We start from the raw sequence: 20775 nt of genomic DNA on the forward strand, positions 1-20775 counted from the left end.
CCAGTTCACACCTTTCTCCACGTCAAACTGTAACTTTGGGGAATTTCTATGACTGCCCTGGGAGTCCGGTGCCTCTGAAGGCCCAGTGGAAGTTACACGAATCAGAACTGACACATGTTCCATACTAGGCCTTGAAAAGCCCACATAAAGTTTGCTGGCCTTTTTGCACCCCACCATCAGAACAGCATAACACTTTTCTCTTTGCTAGCATGCAGCCAGGTTGAGCACTTAAGTTAAACTCATGCAGGCTTAGATCCTCTTGTGTCAGCTACTTAAATGGCCCAGTCTCCATGAATGGGACCAGCTCACCTACTGTCACCAGAACCAGCAGAGAATCACCGTGCCCATGAATACCAGGGCCTGAGAATATTTGAAAAGTGGCAAACAGGCGTTTGTGATATATAGATGGAGTGTTAACATTTATCGAGAGCCTTGCACACAAAACATTTGCCTCACAGGTGCTGAGTGAAATGTGCATTTGCAGAATTTTCCATATTTGCAGGCATAATCTCTCCCATTCCTTTTACCGCCATTCTGTGCATCCCTTTGAAACATTTGCCAGAGTTTCAGACCAGACTGTTGTGTAAAGTCTGTGCAGTATGTGGGGGTATGATCCAAGCAAGGGAGAAAATGTTCTGTGTGGCTGTGCTGTTAAGTACAACAGAACACTACCTGAATCCATTTTGCTTTTGGTTTCAAACTTTACCTGAGATGGTGACTTGGGGCGAGTTGGAGTATGAGCTGGTGATGCTGCCAAAGGTGCCAAAGTATGATTGGGACTGGTCACTGGGCTACTGGGCGGAGATGGTTCTTCTGGTGGTGTCGGAGTCTTGGAGATTCTCAATGGTCCCGAGTCACTAAACAGGGCAGAAAAGCATGCAACATAAATTAGCTGGTGAATATTGTAAGATTATTCTACATACCTGTTACAGTGACATTGGTTTTGACCAAAAGTCTGGACCTATCATTGTGCCATCCTCTTTCAATCTTCTGCCAAACATGTTTCACACAAGCTTCTGGGACTGGTGCTGTTGCTATGTGGAGTATTATTCAGATTAAAGCTTCATCTGTCACTTCACTGCTCTGTCACGCACACTGCAAAGATCTTCCCCTTGTTAACACAGCCACAATATAGCCATTTGCACTGGTAGGGTGATGAAGGGTGTGATTTAATGGCCACTCTGCGCCCGAAAAGCAGCTCACCATGGCGCAGTGTGGCCGATAGGAACCCGGAGACCCCACTCCCGGGATCTACCCGTTTTGCAACGCCTTGTGACATCCAACACGACCACGCGAGATGCTGTGATGTGAATCCCGCCCATTGTGGGTGGGATCACTTTTAGGTAAGTCTGCATATTAGAGCGAGACAGCTAACCTCACTCTAATGTGCAGATTCCTGCGTTACCCGAGATCTTGGATCAATCTCCCTCATCTCGGAGACCTCGGGCGAGCGCTGTTCAGTACTGGCCTCGGGGACCAGTTGGAGCAACACTCGTGGGAGTCTCCCAGGGGTTTGGAGGCCCCCAGATTCATGCCCCTTGGGCAGGGTGATACCCTGGCACTGCTGGTGCCACCCTTACACCCTGGCAATGCTGGCATGGCACTGCCAAGGTGCCCAGGTGGAACTAGCAGGGCCACGGCCAGGGTGCCAGACTGGCTGTGCCAAGCTGGAGAGTTCCGGCGAGCGAGCTCCTCAGTGTACAAAACGGGGCTATGTGCGACCTCGGCCGTGGGTTCCTCGTTGAGGCCCCTTATCAAACGTGAGTCGCGTTTTCTATTCTTGTATTTCTCGGTGCAGCGAGCACTGGGAATCACACGGCGAAATGCGCTCGCAATGGAACTTTGTTCCCATTTAGTTAAATCACGCCCAACATGGAAGTAGTTGGGAGATATTTATCAGGGAGGGCAGTCCTGATGTTAAAGAATTTTGTTTTAAGTTTAAGCTCGCTACTTTTAATTCTACAACACGAAGAGGAACATTAAACTAATTATAAAGGGACTGGATATCTATATAGACTCAATAACTAAATATAAACACAAACAACGGGTACATATCTAGGATAAATACATAAAGCAACAAAAGCAGAGTGATAATTACAAACAGCAGGGACAATATCAAACATTAATAAGATTTACCACCTGGTAATAATGTTGGTTCATCTTAGTTTTTGACAGGAGGCCAAGTTCTAAGCCTGCTAGCAGGACTACAGCGTACATGATTTGGTATTCCTAGCCACAATCGAAAACTAATCATTCCTACTACCAACTGTGTCTACATCTCACACACTCCAAACCTACCTCCAGCTCCTTTGTCAACAGTAGCAAAAGACAGTGTGAAATAACATCAAACATTTGATTATATCCAACTGCTAATCGTTTAAAACATGAAACACTCTTGACTTTGATGTCACAAAGACCCACAGTACATCAGTGGTAAGAACCTCGTACTAATCAAATTAGATTTTCAGAAACAATGTAAGAGCTCAAGAAACAAGAAATGAAAATTGGCCTTTCAGCCCGTCAAGTCTTTTGACATCCCATGGACAATACCATATCATTGTCGCTATCCACCTATGTAATCTCCTCCAAGCATGTATACTCAACCTTGTCATTGACTCTAACCCACCCATTTGAATTCCTTCCACAGACCATGTACATTCTACTCCATTGCGGACTCTACCCTAACCATTTAAACTTATTTCACAATGCCAGATTATGGTTTCTACCCCACCCATTCAAACTCCTTTTCATAGCCTGTGTACACTCAAGATTCTTTTGTTAACTCCATTCCACCTATTAAATCTTCTTCCACAGCCCATGTTGTACCCTATCATGGAGCTTAATTGGGTGTTCTTGTCCAATAGCAACCAAGTGACCCTGTGGCCCATCATCAGGCCCAGAATTGTACACCTCACAGGCACTTGAGTTGTATCCCAGTTCTTTGATGCAATATTCACTAGAAGACAGGCGGCAACTTCCAGTGATGTAACTGTAGCATGCCAACAACCCAAAAATCCAGACATCCTTATCTCTCTATGAAACAGGTGCAGTGTACTTCGGGTGTACGGACAGGGAAAGGGAGTAGAATCTGGAGATATTTGTTAATGGGACATTATGTAAGGAAAAACACTGCGGGATTTTCCAGTTCCACGGCCCAAAGTCAACGGACCTTTTGGTGGCCCGTCAACTTTTCCACCCGCATTGATTCCCAAAGCACGTGGGACCGCAAACTTCCAGCTGCCGTGTCACCAAATCATGAAAATGTGCAACAGGGTTCTTTTGGGCAATCAGGTGTACGATACATTCACACTGTGTGTGCACACATACATGCATGCACGCACATTCAAACATGCACACACATTCAAACCCATCACTGCATTGAAGAGTTCCTCCAGAAATGACTGTGAAACCCACACATGTAAATCGGCTAGATTTAGAGTGCACGGGCTCCCCCTTTAGGAGTCTAACCATCTACAGTCATATCAATGAGAATGCATGAGTGTTAACATTAGATAGGCACTGCAAATGGGACTGCACATCCTTTAACATGAAAGCAACTCTAAAAAGAGTAAGGCCTGTTAAGGGGAGATTCAGGAGCTCCACTCGGAATGTTGTTGAACCAGTTTTGGATGTGACATCTGTCCATTAATGGCAATATGCTACCTATCCACCTTTACGATTAGCTTATTTACTTACTGATAGTCTGGATTCAGAACTCTTTAGCCTCAGGCACAGTAAAAGTTGAGATTTCTGAGATTTACACTATACTAGTAAAGTGGAATATGCGCAGCCTTTAGTTCAGGTGCTGATGTTAGTGGGTCAATACCAATCTTAATTTTACTGGATGGTTTGAACACTCAACCAACTACATGAAACATAGTAACAAGAGTTGGTCATTCAACCTCTCAGGCGTGTGGCAGCTTTCAATCAGGTGATGACTGACCTGTTGGCTAAAAAGCACCGATGAAAGGTTTTCCAAAAAGGAATCCCCCGGTAAGTGAAAACCGGGACTGTGAGCAGGGGCAGTGTGAGCAAGAGATTTCAGTATAAGTGGAAAGCAAAATTGAGCAGGTGGAAAGTGAGAGGGTTGTCTGATTCCATCAGTTTTCCAATGGGTGAGCTGCATTAAACCACCCTCCTCCCGATACACAAAATCCACTTCCATGAAGAACCCAAGGAGATTTGTAAAATTGCCCCTCAAGTTTGTCAAGAAAGTTGTTCAATTTATCTGAAACTAAAGCGATGATGACTTAATTTTCATTAGGTACAATACCTGGGTGCACCTTGGATGGTAAATGCTTTGTCAGCGTGCTGCTCCCCGAGCTTACTCATTATTTCATAGAGTTTGTGACAGAGCTAGAAAAGAAAAAAAGAACAAGTATGAAATGGCATCTCCAAACGAATACTGATAGTGGCCTGGTAATAACCGGGCCCTCTCATTTCCAGACATTCAAAAATATTCCATCAAGAAATAAAATAAAATTGGAGTCTAATTATTTGTGTTTACCCTCATTGGGGCCCATCGAGTGATGGGTTAATAATGTACAAATACAATACATGTTATGAAGGATTCCTCTTTAAACCACACCATTAGAAATTAAAAGTGTAGTCTACAAGACTCAGTGCATTGCGTAACAGAAGAATATATTCAGGTACAGATATCAAAGAGTCCATGAATCACACAAGCCAGGAATTAGATATGTTCAACAGCCAAGTTCTTGATGTACACCCAGGTTTTGGAAAGTTTTACACCAGCAGCCCCAAATCATCCAATTTATCTCAATGTTTTCCTTCCTTTTATTTCTCAATCTTTTCAAAGAACAGTTTTATTTGAAATGTCAAATTATTTACATTGCTGTCTAATCTGCACTCTATACAAGCTGTGAGAAACAAGAGCAGATTTACTTGGAATAGTGACAGCGAATTCATAGGTAATAACCCATTTGAAGTGTCCAAGAATAATACCAAGTATAAAAGAGATGGAATATGAAGAGATATTTGAGCGATCAAGAGGGAAAACCTTTACAGGAGAGGAGTCTCGTGAAGGATTAAATGATGAACACAGTTTACCACTTTGCAGTAAGTGAAGGAAATCGAACCCAGTTCGACAACCCAGAAAAGTAAAGGGCAGCATGGTAGCATAGTGGTTAGCACAATTGCTTCACAGCTCCAGGGTCCCAGGTTCGAATCCCGGCTTGGGTCACTGTCTGTGCGGAGTCTGCAGGTTCCTCCGGGCGCTCCGGTTTCCTCCCACAGTCCAAAGATGTGCAGGTTAGGTGGATTGGCCATGTTAAATTGCCCTTAGTGTCCAAAATTGCCTTAGTGTTGGGTGGGTTTACTGGGTTATGAGGATAGGGTGGAAGTGTGGGCTTGGGTAGGGTGCTCTTTCCAAGAGCCGGTGCAGGCTCAATGGGCCGAATGGCCTCCTTCTGAACTGTAAATTCTATGAACTTGAGTAAATAAAGTAGCGGAAAAGTACAGTTAAAACAGTATTACAAAGAATATCTTTACTCAAGGCCATGTATGATCAGGATATTTTGCCAGGCAGAGAGTAGGCAGATACATAGCTGGGAGAGTGAAGATACTAGGTGAGAAGTCAATTACTACATGAGGGTACGGGGCACAGGTCCAGGACCTCCAGCTAAGTATGGGCTCTCTGCCAAAATTAGTGCAATGCGGTGCTCAAGGGGGCACAGAGTGCAGAGGGGAGTCAGTGGCAGCTTCATTGGACACCTCAACTACAATGGGTGTGATATTCGTCGTCTGAGGGTGAAGACGCAATGTCAGGGACCAGAAGCTTTCAAATTGATTGAGGAATTTACAAAATTGGGAGATATGGGTTTTGTCGGCCATTGATTACTGTATGCTATGCTGAACTCTAAACACTATAATACAATGACATCAATGTGCACGCACCACCCTCACTCCCCCAACACCTCCTGCCAAGCACAATGAAGCGGCTTACCATAGTTCAATTAGTACAATACCCACTGCTCAATTAACAGGAATAATATTCTCGCAAGTATCAACACCCATCTAAGACCAACATCTTAAGGCCTTTCAACCATAGTAGACCAAGGAACTGGAACTGTGTGGAAGCCCTCAGGCTATAGGCTGGACGTGTAATGAAGCTTGTAAATATAGGGGCTGGTTTAGCACACTGGGCTAAATTGCTGGCTTTTAAAGCAAACCAAGGCAGGCCAGCAGCACGGTTCGATTCCCGTACCAGCCTCCCCAAACAGGCACCGGAATGTGGCGACTAGGGGCTTTTCGCATTCATTGAAGGCTACTCGTGACAATAAGCGATTTTCATTTCATTTTTCAATATTAACTGTGATTGGAAATCATAGAATTTACAGAGCAGAAGGAGGCCATTCAGCCCATTGAGTCTGCACCGGCTCTTGGAAAGAGCACCCGACCCAAGGTCAACACCTCCACCCTATCCCCATAACCCAGTAACCCCACCCAACACTAAGGGCAATTTTGGACACTAAGGGCAATTTTAACAAGGCCAATCCGCCTAATCTGCACATCTTTGGACTGTGGGAGGAAACCGGAGCACCCGGAGGAAACCCACGCACACACGGGGAGGATGTGCAGACTCCGCACAGACAGTGACCCAAGCTGGAATCGGACCTGGGACCCTGGAGCTGTGAAGCAATTGTGCTATCCATGTAGTGACTACCACGCAGTAATGGAAGAAACTCATTTGGTTTGTACCCTCTGTAATGTCAACATTAAACGGTCATAGAATCGTAGAATTTACAGTGCAGAAGGAGGATATTCGGCCCATCGAGTCTGCACCGGCTCTTACAAAGAGCACCCTACTCAAGCCCACGTATCTACCCTATCCCCGTAACCGCCACTTAACCTTTTTGGACACTAAGGGCAATTTAGCATGGCCAATCCACCTAACGCGCACATCGTTGGACTATGGGAGGAAACCGGAGCACCCGGAGGAAACCCACGCAGAAACGGGGAGAATGTGCAGACTCTGCATAGACAGTGACCCAGCCGGGATTCGAACCTGGGACCCTGCAGCTGTGAAGCAACTGTGCTAACCACTATGCTACTGTGCTGCCCAGTCATGTGACATATTTTATAAATGTTATGAATAAAGTATATATTTTTAAAAACAAAGCAGTCACAGTGCTTCCATTTTAATACATCCATTCACACCAAGCTGACTTGAAGATGGAGGCGGGCAGTAAAGGTGGGTCTTAAATCATTCCAAACTATTGGCTGAGAATAAAAGAAATGGAACATATATACATTTTAAACATTTAGTGATTGTTATGATGGCCACAAAGGACACAAGGGATCATCATTAGATTTCCCCGTGGGCTCCATGGAATATAAATTCCCCTATTGAGTGGACGGAGGCTCAGCCAATAGGAGTTGCATGGTGGGAGTTCAAAGCCCGCAGTCCCGACCGTGACCGGTATCTCCATAGGTCCCCGGGGCTGGGACGCCAGTGTTGTACACCGCGGTTGTGGCCTGATTTGTTACTTTAAATAAAGGGGGTTATTGTTGGCCTTGACTAAGTTACTATATTGGCGACGAGGAGTAAAAACAGTTTTTTTCCCCGAGAGCCTTCAGAGTTGAATCCACGCAGTTTCTCCCGTAAGAAACTAAATGCCTCTCTTCAGTTAACTCAAACCGTATGACGTTAATGGAGAAGACTGGGCTCAGTATGCGGAGCTCATGCGTTACTTCGTCTGGGCTAATAATATAGTGGGAGGTGAGAAACAAGAAGTGATTCTGCAGACAACATGCCGGGCCCTGACATTCAACATAATAAAAAGCCTGGCCTACCCAGACCCCTCTGTCTCGAAAACATTTGACAAGCTCGTAGACCCAGTGCGAAATCACTATGACCCCAAGTCCTCTATCATCCTCCAGAGATGCTGCTTTAATATGGTAGGTAGGAAGCCGGGCAAACCCGTTGCTTAATTAGTTTTTTTTAGAAAATATTTTATTGAAGCATTTATAATTTTAACATTTTAAACAACAAAGAGATTCAACACACAAAAAACCCACAATAACATACCCAACTCACCCCAGCCCTGAACCCTAACTATCCCTGCCCTTATTCGTCACTTCCATGCCTCCCCCCACACCCCCCCTCCTGTTCCTGCTCACCCAAACCCCCAACATTGGAGGCTCCGAGTCCCTCCATCCCAGTTAAATCCATTTCCGGGCCACCCGGGAGGCAAAGGCCAAAACGTCGGCCTCTCTCCCCCTGGGCTCCCAGATCTTCCGACACTCCAAATATTTTTTTTATTTTTTTAAATTTAGAGTACCCAATCCATTTTTTCCAATTAAAGGGCAATTTAGCGTGACCAATCCACCTAGCCTGCATAATCTTTGGATTGTAGGGGCGAAACCCACACAAACACGGGAAGAATGTGCAAAGTCCACACGGACAGTGACCCAGATCCGGCATTGAACCTGGGACCTCGGTGCCGTGAGGCAGCAATGCTAACCACTGCGCCACCATGCAGCGACATTCCAAATATTGCCACCTCTGGACTCCGAGTTACTCTCCCTTCCAGGACCTCTGACATGACATCTGGAGATTCCTGCCAAAATCCCCTCAGCCTCAGACACACCAAAACATATGTACATGGTTCGCAGGACTTCCCCCACACCTGTCCTCTATCTCCACAAAAAACCTACTCATCCGGGCCACAGTCATATGAGCCCTGTGGACCACCTTGAACTGGATCAGGCTAAGCCTGGCACACGACGAGGATGCATTGACTCTCCTCAGGGCCTTCTCCCATAACCCAACTTCCAACTCTCCTCCCAGCTCTTCCTCCCACTTCCTCTTCACCTCCCCGATTCGGACCCCTTCCCACTCTTATCAGTTCCTCGTATATTTCCGAGACCCTCCCTTCCCGACCCCTGTTTTAGACAACACTTTATCCTGTAGCCCCCTTAGTGGGAGGCGAGGAAAGCTCAGGTCCTGCCTCCAAACAAGATCCCGTACCTGCAGGTAACAGAATCCGTTCCCACCCGGAAACTCAAACTCCTCCTCTAGCTCTGCCAGGCTCGGGAAAACCCTCCTCAATGAAAAGATCCCCAAATCTCTCAATCCCTGCCCGCTGCCACCTCCTGAAGCCCCCGCCCCCAGTCTCCCTCCCCCTCCCACCCCAGCCCCCCCCCGGAGCGAACCAGTGATTATCACAGATCGGTGACCACACCGACACCCCCTCCAGTCTCATGTGCTGCCTCCACTGCCCCACATTCTCAGGGCTGCCACTACCACTGGGCTTGTGGAGTACCAAGCCGGCGAGAATGGCAGAGGTACCATTAACAAAGCCTTCAGACTCGTGCCCTTGCAAGATGCTGCCTCCACTCACTCCCACACCAACCCCGCCCCCATTACCCATTTCCTAACCATCAATATATTAGCTGCCCAGTAGTAATTAATAAAGTTCAGAAGGGCCAAGCCCCTTCCCCATGCTCAAGAAGGACCTTCTTCATCCTCGGGGCTTTCCCGGCCCATATAAAACCCGAGATCGCCACATTCATCTTCTTAAAAAATGCCTTTTTTAGATTGGAATACATGAACAGTAATCGTGGGAGGACTGTCATTTTCACAGTCTGTACCCTCCTCGCCAATGACAGCGGGAGCACGTCCCATCCACGGAAGTCCCCTTTCATTTGCTCAACAGCCTGCCCAAATTTAGTTTATGAAGCTGACCCCAGTCCCTTGCCACTTGAATCCCCAGGTACCTAAAGCTCCCTCCCACCACTTTGAACGGCATCTCCCTCAGTTTCCTCTCCTGCCCCCTTGCCTGGATCGCAAAAACCTCACACTTGCCCATTGCCCATATTCAGTTTGTAACCTGCGAGCCGACCAAATTCCTCCAGTATCCCCATAATTCCTGCAATTCCCCCAATGGGTCTGTTATATAAAGGAGCAAATTGTCCGCATAGAGCGAGACCCTATCTTCCACCCCCCCCTCTCATTATCCCTCGCCAAATGTTCGATGCGCTCAGCGTCATTGCCAAAGGCTCTATGGCCAGGGCAAACAGTAGTGGGGAGACTGGACACCCTTGTCTCGTCCCTCGACACAGACTAAAATATTCTGATCGAACACGGTTTGTCCTTACGTTTGCCTGATATAGCAGCCGGACCCAATCCACAAATCCCTGCCCAAACCCAAACCTTCCCAGGACATCCCACAAATACTTCCACTCCATCCGATCAAAGGCCTTTTCTGCATCCATGGCCACCACCACCTCGACCTCGCGCCCCTCCACAGGCATCATTATTACATTTAAGAGCCGCCTAATGGTGGACGTCAGGTGTCATCCCTTAACAAATCCCGTCTGGTCCTCCCCTATTACCCCCGGAACACAATCCTCTGTACGTGTGGCCAAGATCTTTGCCAGCAACTGTCCCTGAATTTTTAACCAGGTTGCAGAAACTGGCAGATCATTGTGAACTCGACGCATCCTTAACAGAGATGTTGCAAGACAGATTGGTGAGTGGAATAAACAATCGCACAACTCAGAAAAGCTACTGGCAGTCCAGTCTGAATCTAAAAAAAAACATTGAGATAGCCCTATCCCTGGGTGTGTTTTTCAGGACAGTGAATGTTTTACTTGGAGCTGGTGCAATTGGGTCATCACCTTTGCCCCCTCTGACATGGCATGCTTAGCCAGTTCCCCGGGCAGCAGCTGGTGCATGGTGGTCTACATCTCCCGGGAGCTGATGTGCCGCTTGTTGTAATGGACCAGGTGGAAAGCCTCACCCGCAATGCACTCGAAAATGACGTTGATGAATGAATACATTATGTGCATGCCCTTGGAGGAGATGCCAGTATTAGGGTGGACCTGCTTCATAACTTTGTACCTATAGATGGATTTCCTTCGATTCTTACTGCCCTTTGTTGGCATCTTCGTCTGGGCTTTCTTGGCCCTCCGCTTGGAAGCTGGGACTTTCTTCTGGTCAAGCATGGTCAGCGAAGGGACTTCCGGTGGCGGCTATGAAGGAGTAAGTCGCACATTTGGTGGCTCCCGCTCTGGTCGGACTTTTGGACCTTTTCCCCTGATCTTTTAACGGACTTGAATTGTAGAACGGATGCCAGTGGCAATTCTCTACTGAATTCCCACCTTGGTGCATGGAAAAAGGACTAGAAGTGTTCGTAAGGGCAGAAATAAGAAGACAGAGAAGACTTGGGCTGTAGTTGCAACAGGGGACAGCATGGCAGAGGGATGAACCTCTGGCTTGTCGACCCAGCAGTCTATGGAGCAGCTGATGCAAGTCATCCAGGAGGGCTTTGCTACGCAGAAACGGGACTGCTTGGACCCGCTAAAAGCATCGATTGAGCGGTTGGAGCTCAGGTTGGCCGCCCAGGATCGTGCAATCCAGAAAGTGGAGAAGGTGCTGGCTGAGCAGGAGGAGGGGATGCTGAGAGACCAGCAAAAGAAGCTTCTGGAGAAGGTGGAGGACCTAGAGAATAGGTCCCGCCGGCAGAACTTAAGAATTGTCAGGATCCCGGAGGGGTCCGAAGGAACGGACGCTGGGGCATACGTCGCAGGCATGTTTGAGAAGCTGCTGGGGGAATGGGGCATTCTCCCGGCCCTTGGAGGTGGATAGGGCTCACAGAGCACCTGCGAAGAAGCCACGAATGGGAGACCCCCTCCGAGGGCTATGGTGGTGAGATTCCACAGGTTCTCGGATAAGGAGCGCATTCTGCAGTGGGCCAAACAGACACGGAGCTGTAAGTGGGACAATAGCATCCTGCGGGTTTACCAAGACCTGAGCGTGGAGGTGGCCGGGAGGAGAGCAGGCTTCAATTAGATCAGGGCGATCCTTTTCAAGAAAAAGGTGAAGTTTGGACTGTTACACCCAGCCCGTCTCTGGGTCACGCATGAGGATCAGCACTTTTACTTTGTGTCGCCTGAGGACGCGTTGAACTTTGCGAAAAAGAAAGGGCTGACGAAGGACTGAGAACTTTTGAACTTGGCTGCAACGTTCGTGTTTCTGTTTTCTCTGTTTTGTTTCTCTGTTTTTGTAAAAAGTTTCTCGTTTTGCCTGGAACCAGCCGTAGAGCTGGGTGAGTTTAGGTTTTCATTTGCACTGTTGGGGGATGGTGGTGTGCTAGTTTTGATCTTGGTGTTTTTCTGTTGGGCAATTGTGTGAGGGTTGTTTGATGTTGCAGTTTGTTTGCATGAGCGGGGGGAGGGAAGGGAGGGAATAATAGGTGTGAGACTATCTGGCGCCGGGGATGGGGGTCACCAAGCTAGCAGGGTGAGCTAGCTCTCGGAGGCCTAGTGGGGGGTGTGCATATGTTTGGTTTAGGAAAGGGATTGGGTTGCAGGGTGTTGTTGCTAGGGGATGGAGGGGGGTGAATGTTCTGCTGGCGAGGGAGGGACTTGGGCTGAGGGACAGAAAGGAGGTCGGGGGCTGCCTGGGGATGGACCGGTGGAGGCGCGAACCACGGGCTGGTGGCGGGCCTAAAAAAGGGGATGACTGATCGGCAGGGGGGTGGGGGGTGGGCAACGAGCCCCCCGACTAGGCTGATCGCATGGAATGTTCGGGGGTTAAATGGGCCGGCCAAAAGGGCACGTGTGTTCGCGCATCTTAGGGGATTGAAGGCGGATGTGGTGATATTGCAGGAGACGCACCTTAAGGTAACATACCAGGTGAGACTGAGGAACGGTTTTGCTCTATGCGGATGATCTGCTTCTGTATATTTCGGACCCAGTAGAGGGGATGGAGGAAATCATGAAGATTTTAGGGGAATTCGGCCGTTTTCGGGGTATAAGCTAAACATGGATAAGAGTGAGATGTTTGTGGTTCAGGCGAGGGGACAGGACAGGTGATTGGGGGAGCTGCCGTTTAGGTCAGTAGGGGGTATTTTCAGGTACCTGGGCATCCAAGTGGCGTGGGAATGGGACCGGCTGCATAAATTGAATCTGGCCCGGCTAGTGGACCAAATGAAGGACGATTTCCGGAGATGGGACGCGCTCCCGTTGTCAATGGCCGGGAGGGTACAAACGGTGAGAATGACGGTCCTCCCGAGGTTCCTATTTGTATTTACAGTGTCTCCCCATTTTTATTCCGCGGTCCTTTTTTAAGCGGGTCAACAGGGTGATCATGGGCTTGGTCTGGGTGGGCAAGACCCCGCGGGTAAGGAAGATAATGCTCGAGTGGAGCCGAGGAGAGGGCAGGCTGGCGCTGCCAAATTTTAGTAATTATTACTGGGCGGCTAACATAGCCATGATCAGGAAGTGGGTGGTGGGGGAGGGGTTGGCGTTGGTGCGTATGGAGGCGGCTTCTTGTAAGGGCACCAGTCTGGAGGCGTTGGTAACTGCGCCTCTGCCGCTCCCGCCAGCGCGTTACTCCACCAGCCCCGTGGTGGTGGCGGCCCTGAGAGTTTGGGGCCAGTGGAGGCGGCATGTGGGAGCAGTGGGAGCATCGGTGTGGGCCCCAATCTGTGATAATCACCGGTTTGCCCTGGGGAGTATGGATGGGGGGTTCCGGGTATGGCGGAGAGCAGGGATTGAGAGGATGGGGGATGTGTTCATAGAGGGGAGCTTTCTGAGTATGAGGGTGCTGGAGGAAAAGTTGGGCTGGTGAGGGGAAACAAATTCAGATATTTGCAGGTGCGGGACTTCCTTCGTAAACAGGTGGCAACCTTCCCGCTCCTACCACTGAGGGGGATTCAGGACAGATCATTTCCAGAGGGTGGGTCGGGGAGGGGAGCGTTTCGGAAATCTATAAGGAGCTGATGGGGTCAGAGAAGATGCAGACCGAGGAGCTGAAGCGTAAGTGGGAGGAGGAGCTGGGAGGTGAGATAGAGGATGGTATATGGGAAGACGCATTGAGAAGAGTCAACGCATCTGCAACATGTGCCAGGCTCAGTCTGATACAATTTAAGGTTGTGCACCGGTCTCACATGACAGTGGCCCGGATGAGCAATTTCTTTGGGGTGGAGGACAGGTGCACAGAATGCGCGGGAGGATCAGCGAACCATGTCCACATGTTTTGGGCATGTCCAAAGCTTCGGGGATTTTGGCAGGGGTTTGCGGACGTCATGTCCAAGGTTTTAAAAACAAGGGTGTGGCTGGGTCCAGAGGTGGCGATTTTCGGGGTGTCGGAAGATCCGGGAATCCAGGAGGAGAAAGAGGCAGACGTTCTGGCCTTTGTTTCCCTGGTAGCCCGGAGACGGATACTATTGGCATGGAGGGACCCAAAGCCCCCAAAGTCAGAGACCTGGCTATCAGGCATGGCTAGCTTTCTCTGTATGGAGAAAGTTAAGTTCGCCTTGAGAGGTTCACTGTTAGGGATCCCCCGGAGGTGGCAACCGTTCGTCGGCTCATGTAAAGGCACCCATTCCTCAGTGGATGGCACCTGTATGAATCATCCATCACCAAGTCAGAGCTCAACTGCTGTCCCCTGGTAGAGAAGGAAATATCATGACAATCCTCAGGATGCTAGGGAAACCACTTCAGACAGTGCAGTCGTCAGATGATGGAGTCCTGTAAAAGGGCATCACCAAGGCAAGGCTATAGGAATCGGAAATATGCGTGCTACTCAGGAAGAAGCTGAGGCCAGCACAGGCTCGTACCATATAGGTGCAATTCTTGTCGCCGGCCACCAAATGGTTCTGTACACAGGATGCACAGGTTGGTGCACTTCTGCCTTTCTACCACCAGATGGAGCTACCTCCTTGTGAGAACAATATCGCTCTGATCCTGGAGGAGAGGGGGGGGGGGGGGGGGGGGGGGGGGTGCTTTCCATTGTCCAAAGACTACAAATTAAACAGAAATTCCAAAGGGTTCAGTAACTTTGTAGTAGCTAACCTGAAGAATATAAATCACAACAGGCAGCAAGACGGGCATTAAAAGTGAATACAGGACAGACAAACAATATCCTAACATCTACAGGCAGCAGTCAGCCTGGCTTCCATTCATCAGTGTGTGAAGACAGGGACCAAGTCTTTTGGGAAGAGATTGGCTCCAGCGGACCAGGCTGGATTGGCTAGAGATTTTCAAATTGGGCGTTGGAGGACAATGTGAAGTTATCAGAAAATACCCTTATGTCTTCCATGGGAGCCTTGGGAAAATAAGAGGAGCCAGAGCCAAAATCTATGTCGAGCCCGACTCTCTGCCTAAATATTTCAGGGCCAGACCGGTTCCGTGTTCCCTGTTGGAGAAGGTAGAGATTGAGCTTGGGTGCCTGGAAAGTTTAGGTATATTAAGATCTGCACAATTCGCAGAGTGGGCAGTGCCTGTCGACCCTATCCTTAAACCGGACAAACCAGTCCACCTTTGTGGGGATTGTCCGCTTACAGTCAATCGGGTTTCCAAATTGAATATGTACCCCACGCCTTGAATAGAAGACCGATATGCCAAACTAACAGGTGGCCAGACATTTACTAAGGTACATATGAGCCACGCCTATCTGCACCGCGAATTAGACGAGCCTTCCCACAAATACGTCACAATCAACACGCATAAGTTCCTGTATGAATATAATCGCTTCCCCTTCGGGGTCTCGCCAGCATGTTCCACATTCCAGCGGGTCGTGGAGAACATACTCCAGGGTCACCCAAAGCGACAGTATACTTGAATGATGTTCTGATCAGTGGGACCTCAGAACAAGAGCACCTGGCAAACCTAGATGAGGTCTTGCGCCAATTTTCAAATGCAAGAGTACATCTCAAAAGGGAGTAGTGTTCTTTCCAAGCGTGTGAATGACCTATTTGGGTATCGGGTAAACGAAAAAGGGCTACAACCAGTGGTGGACCAGGTCAGGGCCATTAAGAATGCGCCAACTCCAAGAAATACCACGGAATTGAAATATTTCCTGGGATTAGTCAATTATCATGGGAAGTTTATCCCGAATTCAGCCTCCTTCTGTCTCCATTACACATGCTTCTGCAAAAGTACCAGAAATGGTCTTAGGGGGGCGCCACAGGTGGAGGCATTCAAAAGATTGAAACGGCAGTTGCTATCATCCAATCTATTGGCTCATTTCAACCCCAAAAAGGAACTCATCCTGACATGCGATGCTTCCCCTTACAGGGCTGGGGCGGTATTCTCACACCGCTGAAAAGACGGGACAGAAAGGCCCATTGACTACGCATCGGATGGCGAGAGATGAATCCTAATTGTATCAATTAGGGTGCATCTCTTGAATAGGACTCCCTCGGATGGCAAGCGGAGGTATTCTCAAATCGAGAAGGAGGGCTTGGCAAATGTGTCTGGTGTAAAACAATTTCACAAGTGGCAAGTGTTTTGTGACAGTGACCGACCACAAGCCCTTATTGGGGCTTTTTAAGGAGGATAAAGCAATCCCCCTATCGCCTCCACCCGGATACAACATTGGGCCCTGTTACTAGCAGATTGCGAATATCTCTTTGAGTTCCGCCTACAAGAACCTATCTATCTTTGTCTTAAAGACACTCAGTGATTTGGTCGCCACAGCCTTCTGCAGCAATGAGTTCCACAGATTCCACACCCTCAGGCTGAAGAAATTCCTCCTCATCATAGTTCTAAAGATTGTCCCTTCAGTCTGAGGCTGTGCCCTCGGGTTCTAGTTTCTCCTACCCATGGAAACATCTTCACGTCCACTCTATCTAGGCCTCTCGATATTCTGTAAGTTTCAATGGGATTCCCCTTCATCCTTCTGAACTCCATTGAGTACAGACCCAGAGCCCTCAATCACTCCTCATATGACAAGTCCTTCATTCCTGGGATCATTCTTGTGAACATCCTCTGGACCCCCTCCAAGGCCAACACATCCTACTTAGATACGGGGCCCAAAACTGCTCACAATATTCCAAATTTGGTCTGACCAGAGCCTTATACAGCCTCTGCAGTACATCCCTGTTCTTAAATTAGGACAATTATTGATGCAATTAGGGTGCATCTCTTGAATAGACATTAACTATGCCGATATTAACTATGAGTGGGTGGTATGGTAGCACAGTGGTTAGCACTGTTGCTTCACGTGCCAGGGTTCCAGGTTCGATTCCCAGCTTGGGCCACTGTCTGTGTGGAGTCTGCACATTCTCCCCATGTCTGCGTGGGCTTCCTCCGGGTGCTCCGGTTTTCTCCCACAAGTCCTGAAAGACTTGTTAGGTGAATTGGACATTCTGAATTTTCTGTTCGACTGCACTGAAATCTCAGTGCACTCGAACAGGTGCCGGAATGTGGCGACTAGGGAAATTTCACAGTAACTTAATTGCAGTGTTAATGTACGCCTACTTGTGACACTAATAAAGATTCTTCTTCTTATTATTATTAAGTGCCAGAACTCCCACTTTGTCTGCAGCTCGCCTGCAGACAGGAGACAAGAACAGAGTGGGAGGTCAGGACATCCTGAGATGAAATTTTAACTTTGATTGGCCAAACTGGCAGTCCTCAGGCCAATCGCCAGCAAACGTTGGCAAATGTAACCACCACACTTGCAGATGGATACCCCAGAGAGTGCTGACACGGTGGGCATAGGCTGCAGGTCCCATTGTTATGAATGTGTTTCCATCTTGTGTTTCCCTCCCCTGTTCCACTCAGATCAGCGGCACACAGAATTCACGGTTGCGTAGCTAGTCTCCCTTTGCTTCTGGCACTATGATTGGCCCTCCCTCCGCCGCAGCCCGCCTGGCGTCCTTTCGAAAACAGAGACGGCCTGCTAATTGGGCTGACAGGTGCACTGCTGAAATGCATGGGATCGGGACTCAGAAAAGATCCCAACCTCATGTACCCAATGCTCCCAGCAGCTCGCAACCCCTGCTTTCTCCTCTGACTTACTTGCAAGGCCATTGGAGCCTGCTCCACTCGTCCCACATTTTTCTATTCTGTCTGAACTGCTGATCATTTCCAGCATGACCATTCATTTCAGATTCCCAGCGCCCTGCGGTATTTAGCGTTTAGTTTTACAGATAAGCAAAATATATTCAGTAATTTGCAGGAATTGCAACCGTTAAAAGAACAGTAGGAAGATTGTTCAGATGCCAAAAGGACCAAGTCTGGAAATAATTGGGTGACAGAGATTGCTCAAATGTTTTTTCATCAATCACATCTCCAACTCACATCACTATTGGTGCTGGCCAGCAATTGGAAGGTTTAAAAAATTGCTCTCAGGATGTGGTGACACTGGCAGCGCGGTACTTAATGACCATCACTACTCGCCCGGAGAAAGTGACATTGGGCGAATTCCACCCTCACGATGGCGTTAAGCAGGAAATCCCAGGATGACAGAATGCCAATATATGTTATAGTCGGGATAAGTGAATTGAGCATAACCTGGAGGTGACGTTCTCTCGATATTTCTGCTTATATCCGTTATGATGGGAGAACCCAGGGAAGGGGCCAGCTCCAAGATCAGACATCGGTTTCTGGGTCAGTAGAAATGATAATTGAGAGAGATCCATAATGACGGCTGATCCAATGTTGCTCATTTTACGCTATCAACCTAAGTCAAAATGACTTCCCACCCTACCCGACCCCATGGCTCATGGAGTGATATCACATCAGGTCGTAAAAATTGCTACCATAATGAGAGTGGAGAGTATTACCTGTGATTGGTCAGTGGCAAGTGCCAGAAGACTGGGAAGTAACCTGGCCATTTCTATACAGTGCCAATGACAGAAAGGCATTGGGCAGAATCTTCCCATTTTGAGACCAAGTGCAATGGCTGGTGTCTCCGGCGCCACTTTCCTGCCAATCAGAATAGCGGGATCCAGCACCAGGTTCAGCGCTTTTGAAAGCTAATTAATTGTGCACAATCAAGTTTCCCTCTACTTCCAAACCCAGGCACTGTACTGATCTGACCCATTGACACAGAAGAGTCCATACGTCCAGCAGCATGATGCTGTCCATGAAGATCAATGTGGCACGGAGATGGAGACAGGGACCGGTCTGCCTTGGCAGAGTGGTAAACAGCACAGCATTATGGCAGAAAGTTGTTGCATTCACCTCGAAGCCTCTGGCAAATTCAGGATCGCCTTGTGCACGCCGCTCATCAGCAATTGGGTTTGACGCTGAAGTAAATTCCCGCTGGCGTGACGCAAGATTGAAAAACCTGACAGGATACTAGTGGTCAGATGTTCCAATGAACATTCATGAGATGCAAATGAGAGCAAATGACATTTTTGTCACCTGCCAGTGGGAAGAATGACCCGCTATTGACCCGCCATTTGGAGAATTGTAATGTGATTTTACACCGGCAGGTTTCGGTTTTTTTGGCTCCTACCAGGTTCACCATACCCGCGCTCCACCCAACGCACCACGGGCTGGTTGGGAGAATACCACACACTATTTTTAATTCGTTCGTGATACGTGGTCATCGGCAGCAAATTTAGCTCCATCCCGAATTACTCTTGAATTAAGTGGCTTGGGGCAGTTAAGACTTAACCAAATTGCTGTGGGTCTGAAGTTACATATAGGCCAGACCAGGTTAAAAACAGCATAGTTCCTTCCCTAAAGGACATTAATCAACCGGATCGTTTTCAGGTTTAATGGTCAGCATTAATCTTTCACTTATTCACTGAATTAAAATTCCACCAGCTGTCACTGGAACCTATGTCCCCAGAGCACTAGCCTGGGCCTCTGGATTACTAAGCCAATACTCCCACTACGCCATTGTTTCTCTCTAACAGACTGATAAATTCATATTTGACTTAGTCAATGCAATTCTCTACTGAAATACATACCAAGGCAATGAAAGAGCAATTATGGATAGTCAGGTTCTTGCTTAAAAAAAAGACATGAAGGACAAGTGCAGAAGCTCAAAGGAAGGACAACCAATGATAATGAATCTAATGATGACATGATTCGATGTCCAGGTAGTGAGTTTGGAGGTGGGGGAGTCGGAATATGCAGGGGAGCTGCTTCAGGTCACATTCCTGCCAACAAATAAGGAGTGTAATAATGTGTAACGAGTGTAATAATGTGTAAGGAGTGTAAGAATGTGTAAGGAGTGCGATAATGTGTAACGAGTGTAAGAATGTGTAAGGAATATGAGAACGTGGATCAGTTGCCTGCTGCACGGCAGCGGACAATCAAGTGAAGTGCGTAAGGCCTCAGGGTTATTTTTCATGCTCACTGGCATTTTGTCAGGGGTGGAACGGAACCAGTCATGTACAGAGGCCATTGGCATCATGGAGGTAGCCTCCCTGAAGCAGTCAAGGGTGCCATCTGAGCCAAAAGGCTCCACCTCCCAAAGAGCAGCCCCAAAAGCCAAGCAGAGTTGTTCCCCTCTGTATTGAGACTCGGCCCATTCTCCAAGCTGCCTGAGCAGCGCCCCCCAGTGACTTCTCTTGGTGGAGCAGTCGAAGCCCTCGAGCTGCCGGCCCTCTGATTGGGCCAGCACCATTGGGATCCCACCCATCATCTTTAACTGGACAGCAAAGTTGGAGGCCTTGTCGAGCAACATTCTTGAACTGTGATTGGTCAATGGCAAGTGCCAGAAGACTGGGAAGTAGTGCTGGCTCGGGACCTCAACTTTGAAATATGTATGTTTAAAAAATCACGACACAACAAATAAAGTTTCTAGTGAAGACTGCTAACTTTGGAATAAAGATTATTCCCAAGTCCCACAGCACAACAGCAAAGGCTTTGTGTAAAAGTGCACATACCAAAGGGAAATGAGAATGCTTACAAACAAATAAAAATATTAAACAAACCGATTTCACCATTTGTGAGGCTAACATTCGCAATATACTGATGGCGTCCTGCCAAACCAAGCTAATTAAATTGGAAATAAATGCATTGGAATCTAGTTTTATAGCATCCTACAAATGTCCA

The 20775-nt window shown here is 48.1% G+C and overlaps 1 protein-coding gene across 5 annotated transcripts in view; it reads right to left on the reverse strand.

Moving 5' to 3' along the window:
- amph (amphiphysin) overlaps window positions 1-20775 on the reverse strand; it is a 452493-nt gene that overhangs the window by 211113 nt on the left and 220605 nt on the right. For all 5 annotated transcript variants that reach the window (XM_072467226.1, XM_072467225.1, XM_072467224.1 and 2 more), the window contains exons 9-10: window positions 4274-4356; window positions 707-857 (exon numbers count right to left, since the gene is read on the reverse strand). In XM_072467226.1, the coding sequence (XP_072323327.1) occupies window positions 707-857; window positions 4274-4356 (234 nt within the window). The remainder of the gene's footprint in view (window positions 1-706; window positions 858-4273; window positions 4357-20775) is intronic.

Source organism: Scyliorhinus torazame, chromosome 11 (assembly GCF_047496885.1).
Source record: "Scyliorhinus torazame isolate Kashiwa2021f chromosome 11, sScyTor2.1, whole genome shotgun sequence".
NCBI classification, from domain to species: domain Eukaryota; kingdom Metazoa; phylum Chordata; class Chondrichthyes; order Carcharhiniformes; family Scyliorhinidae; genus Scyliorhinus; species Scyliorhinus torazame.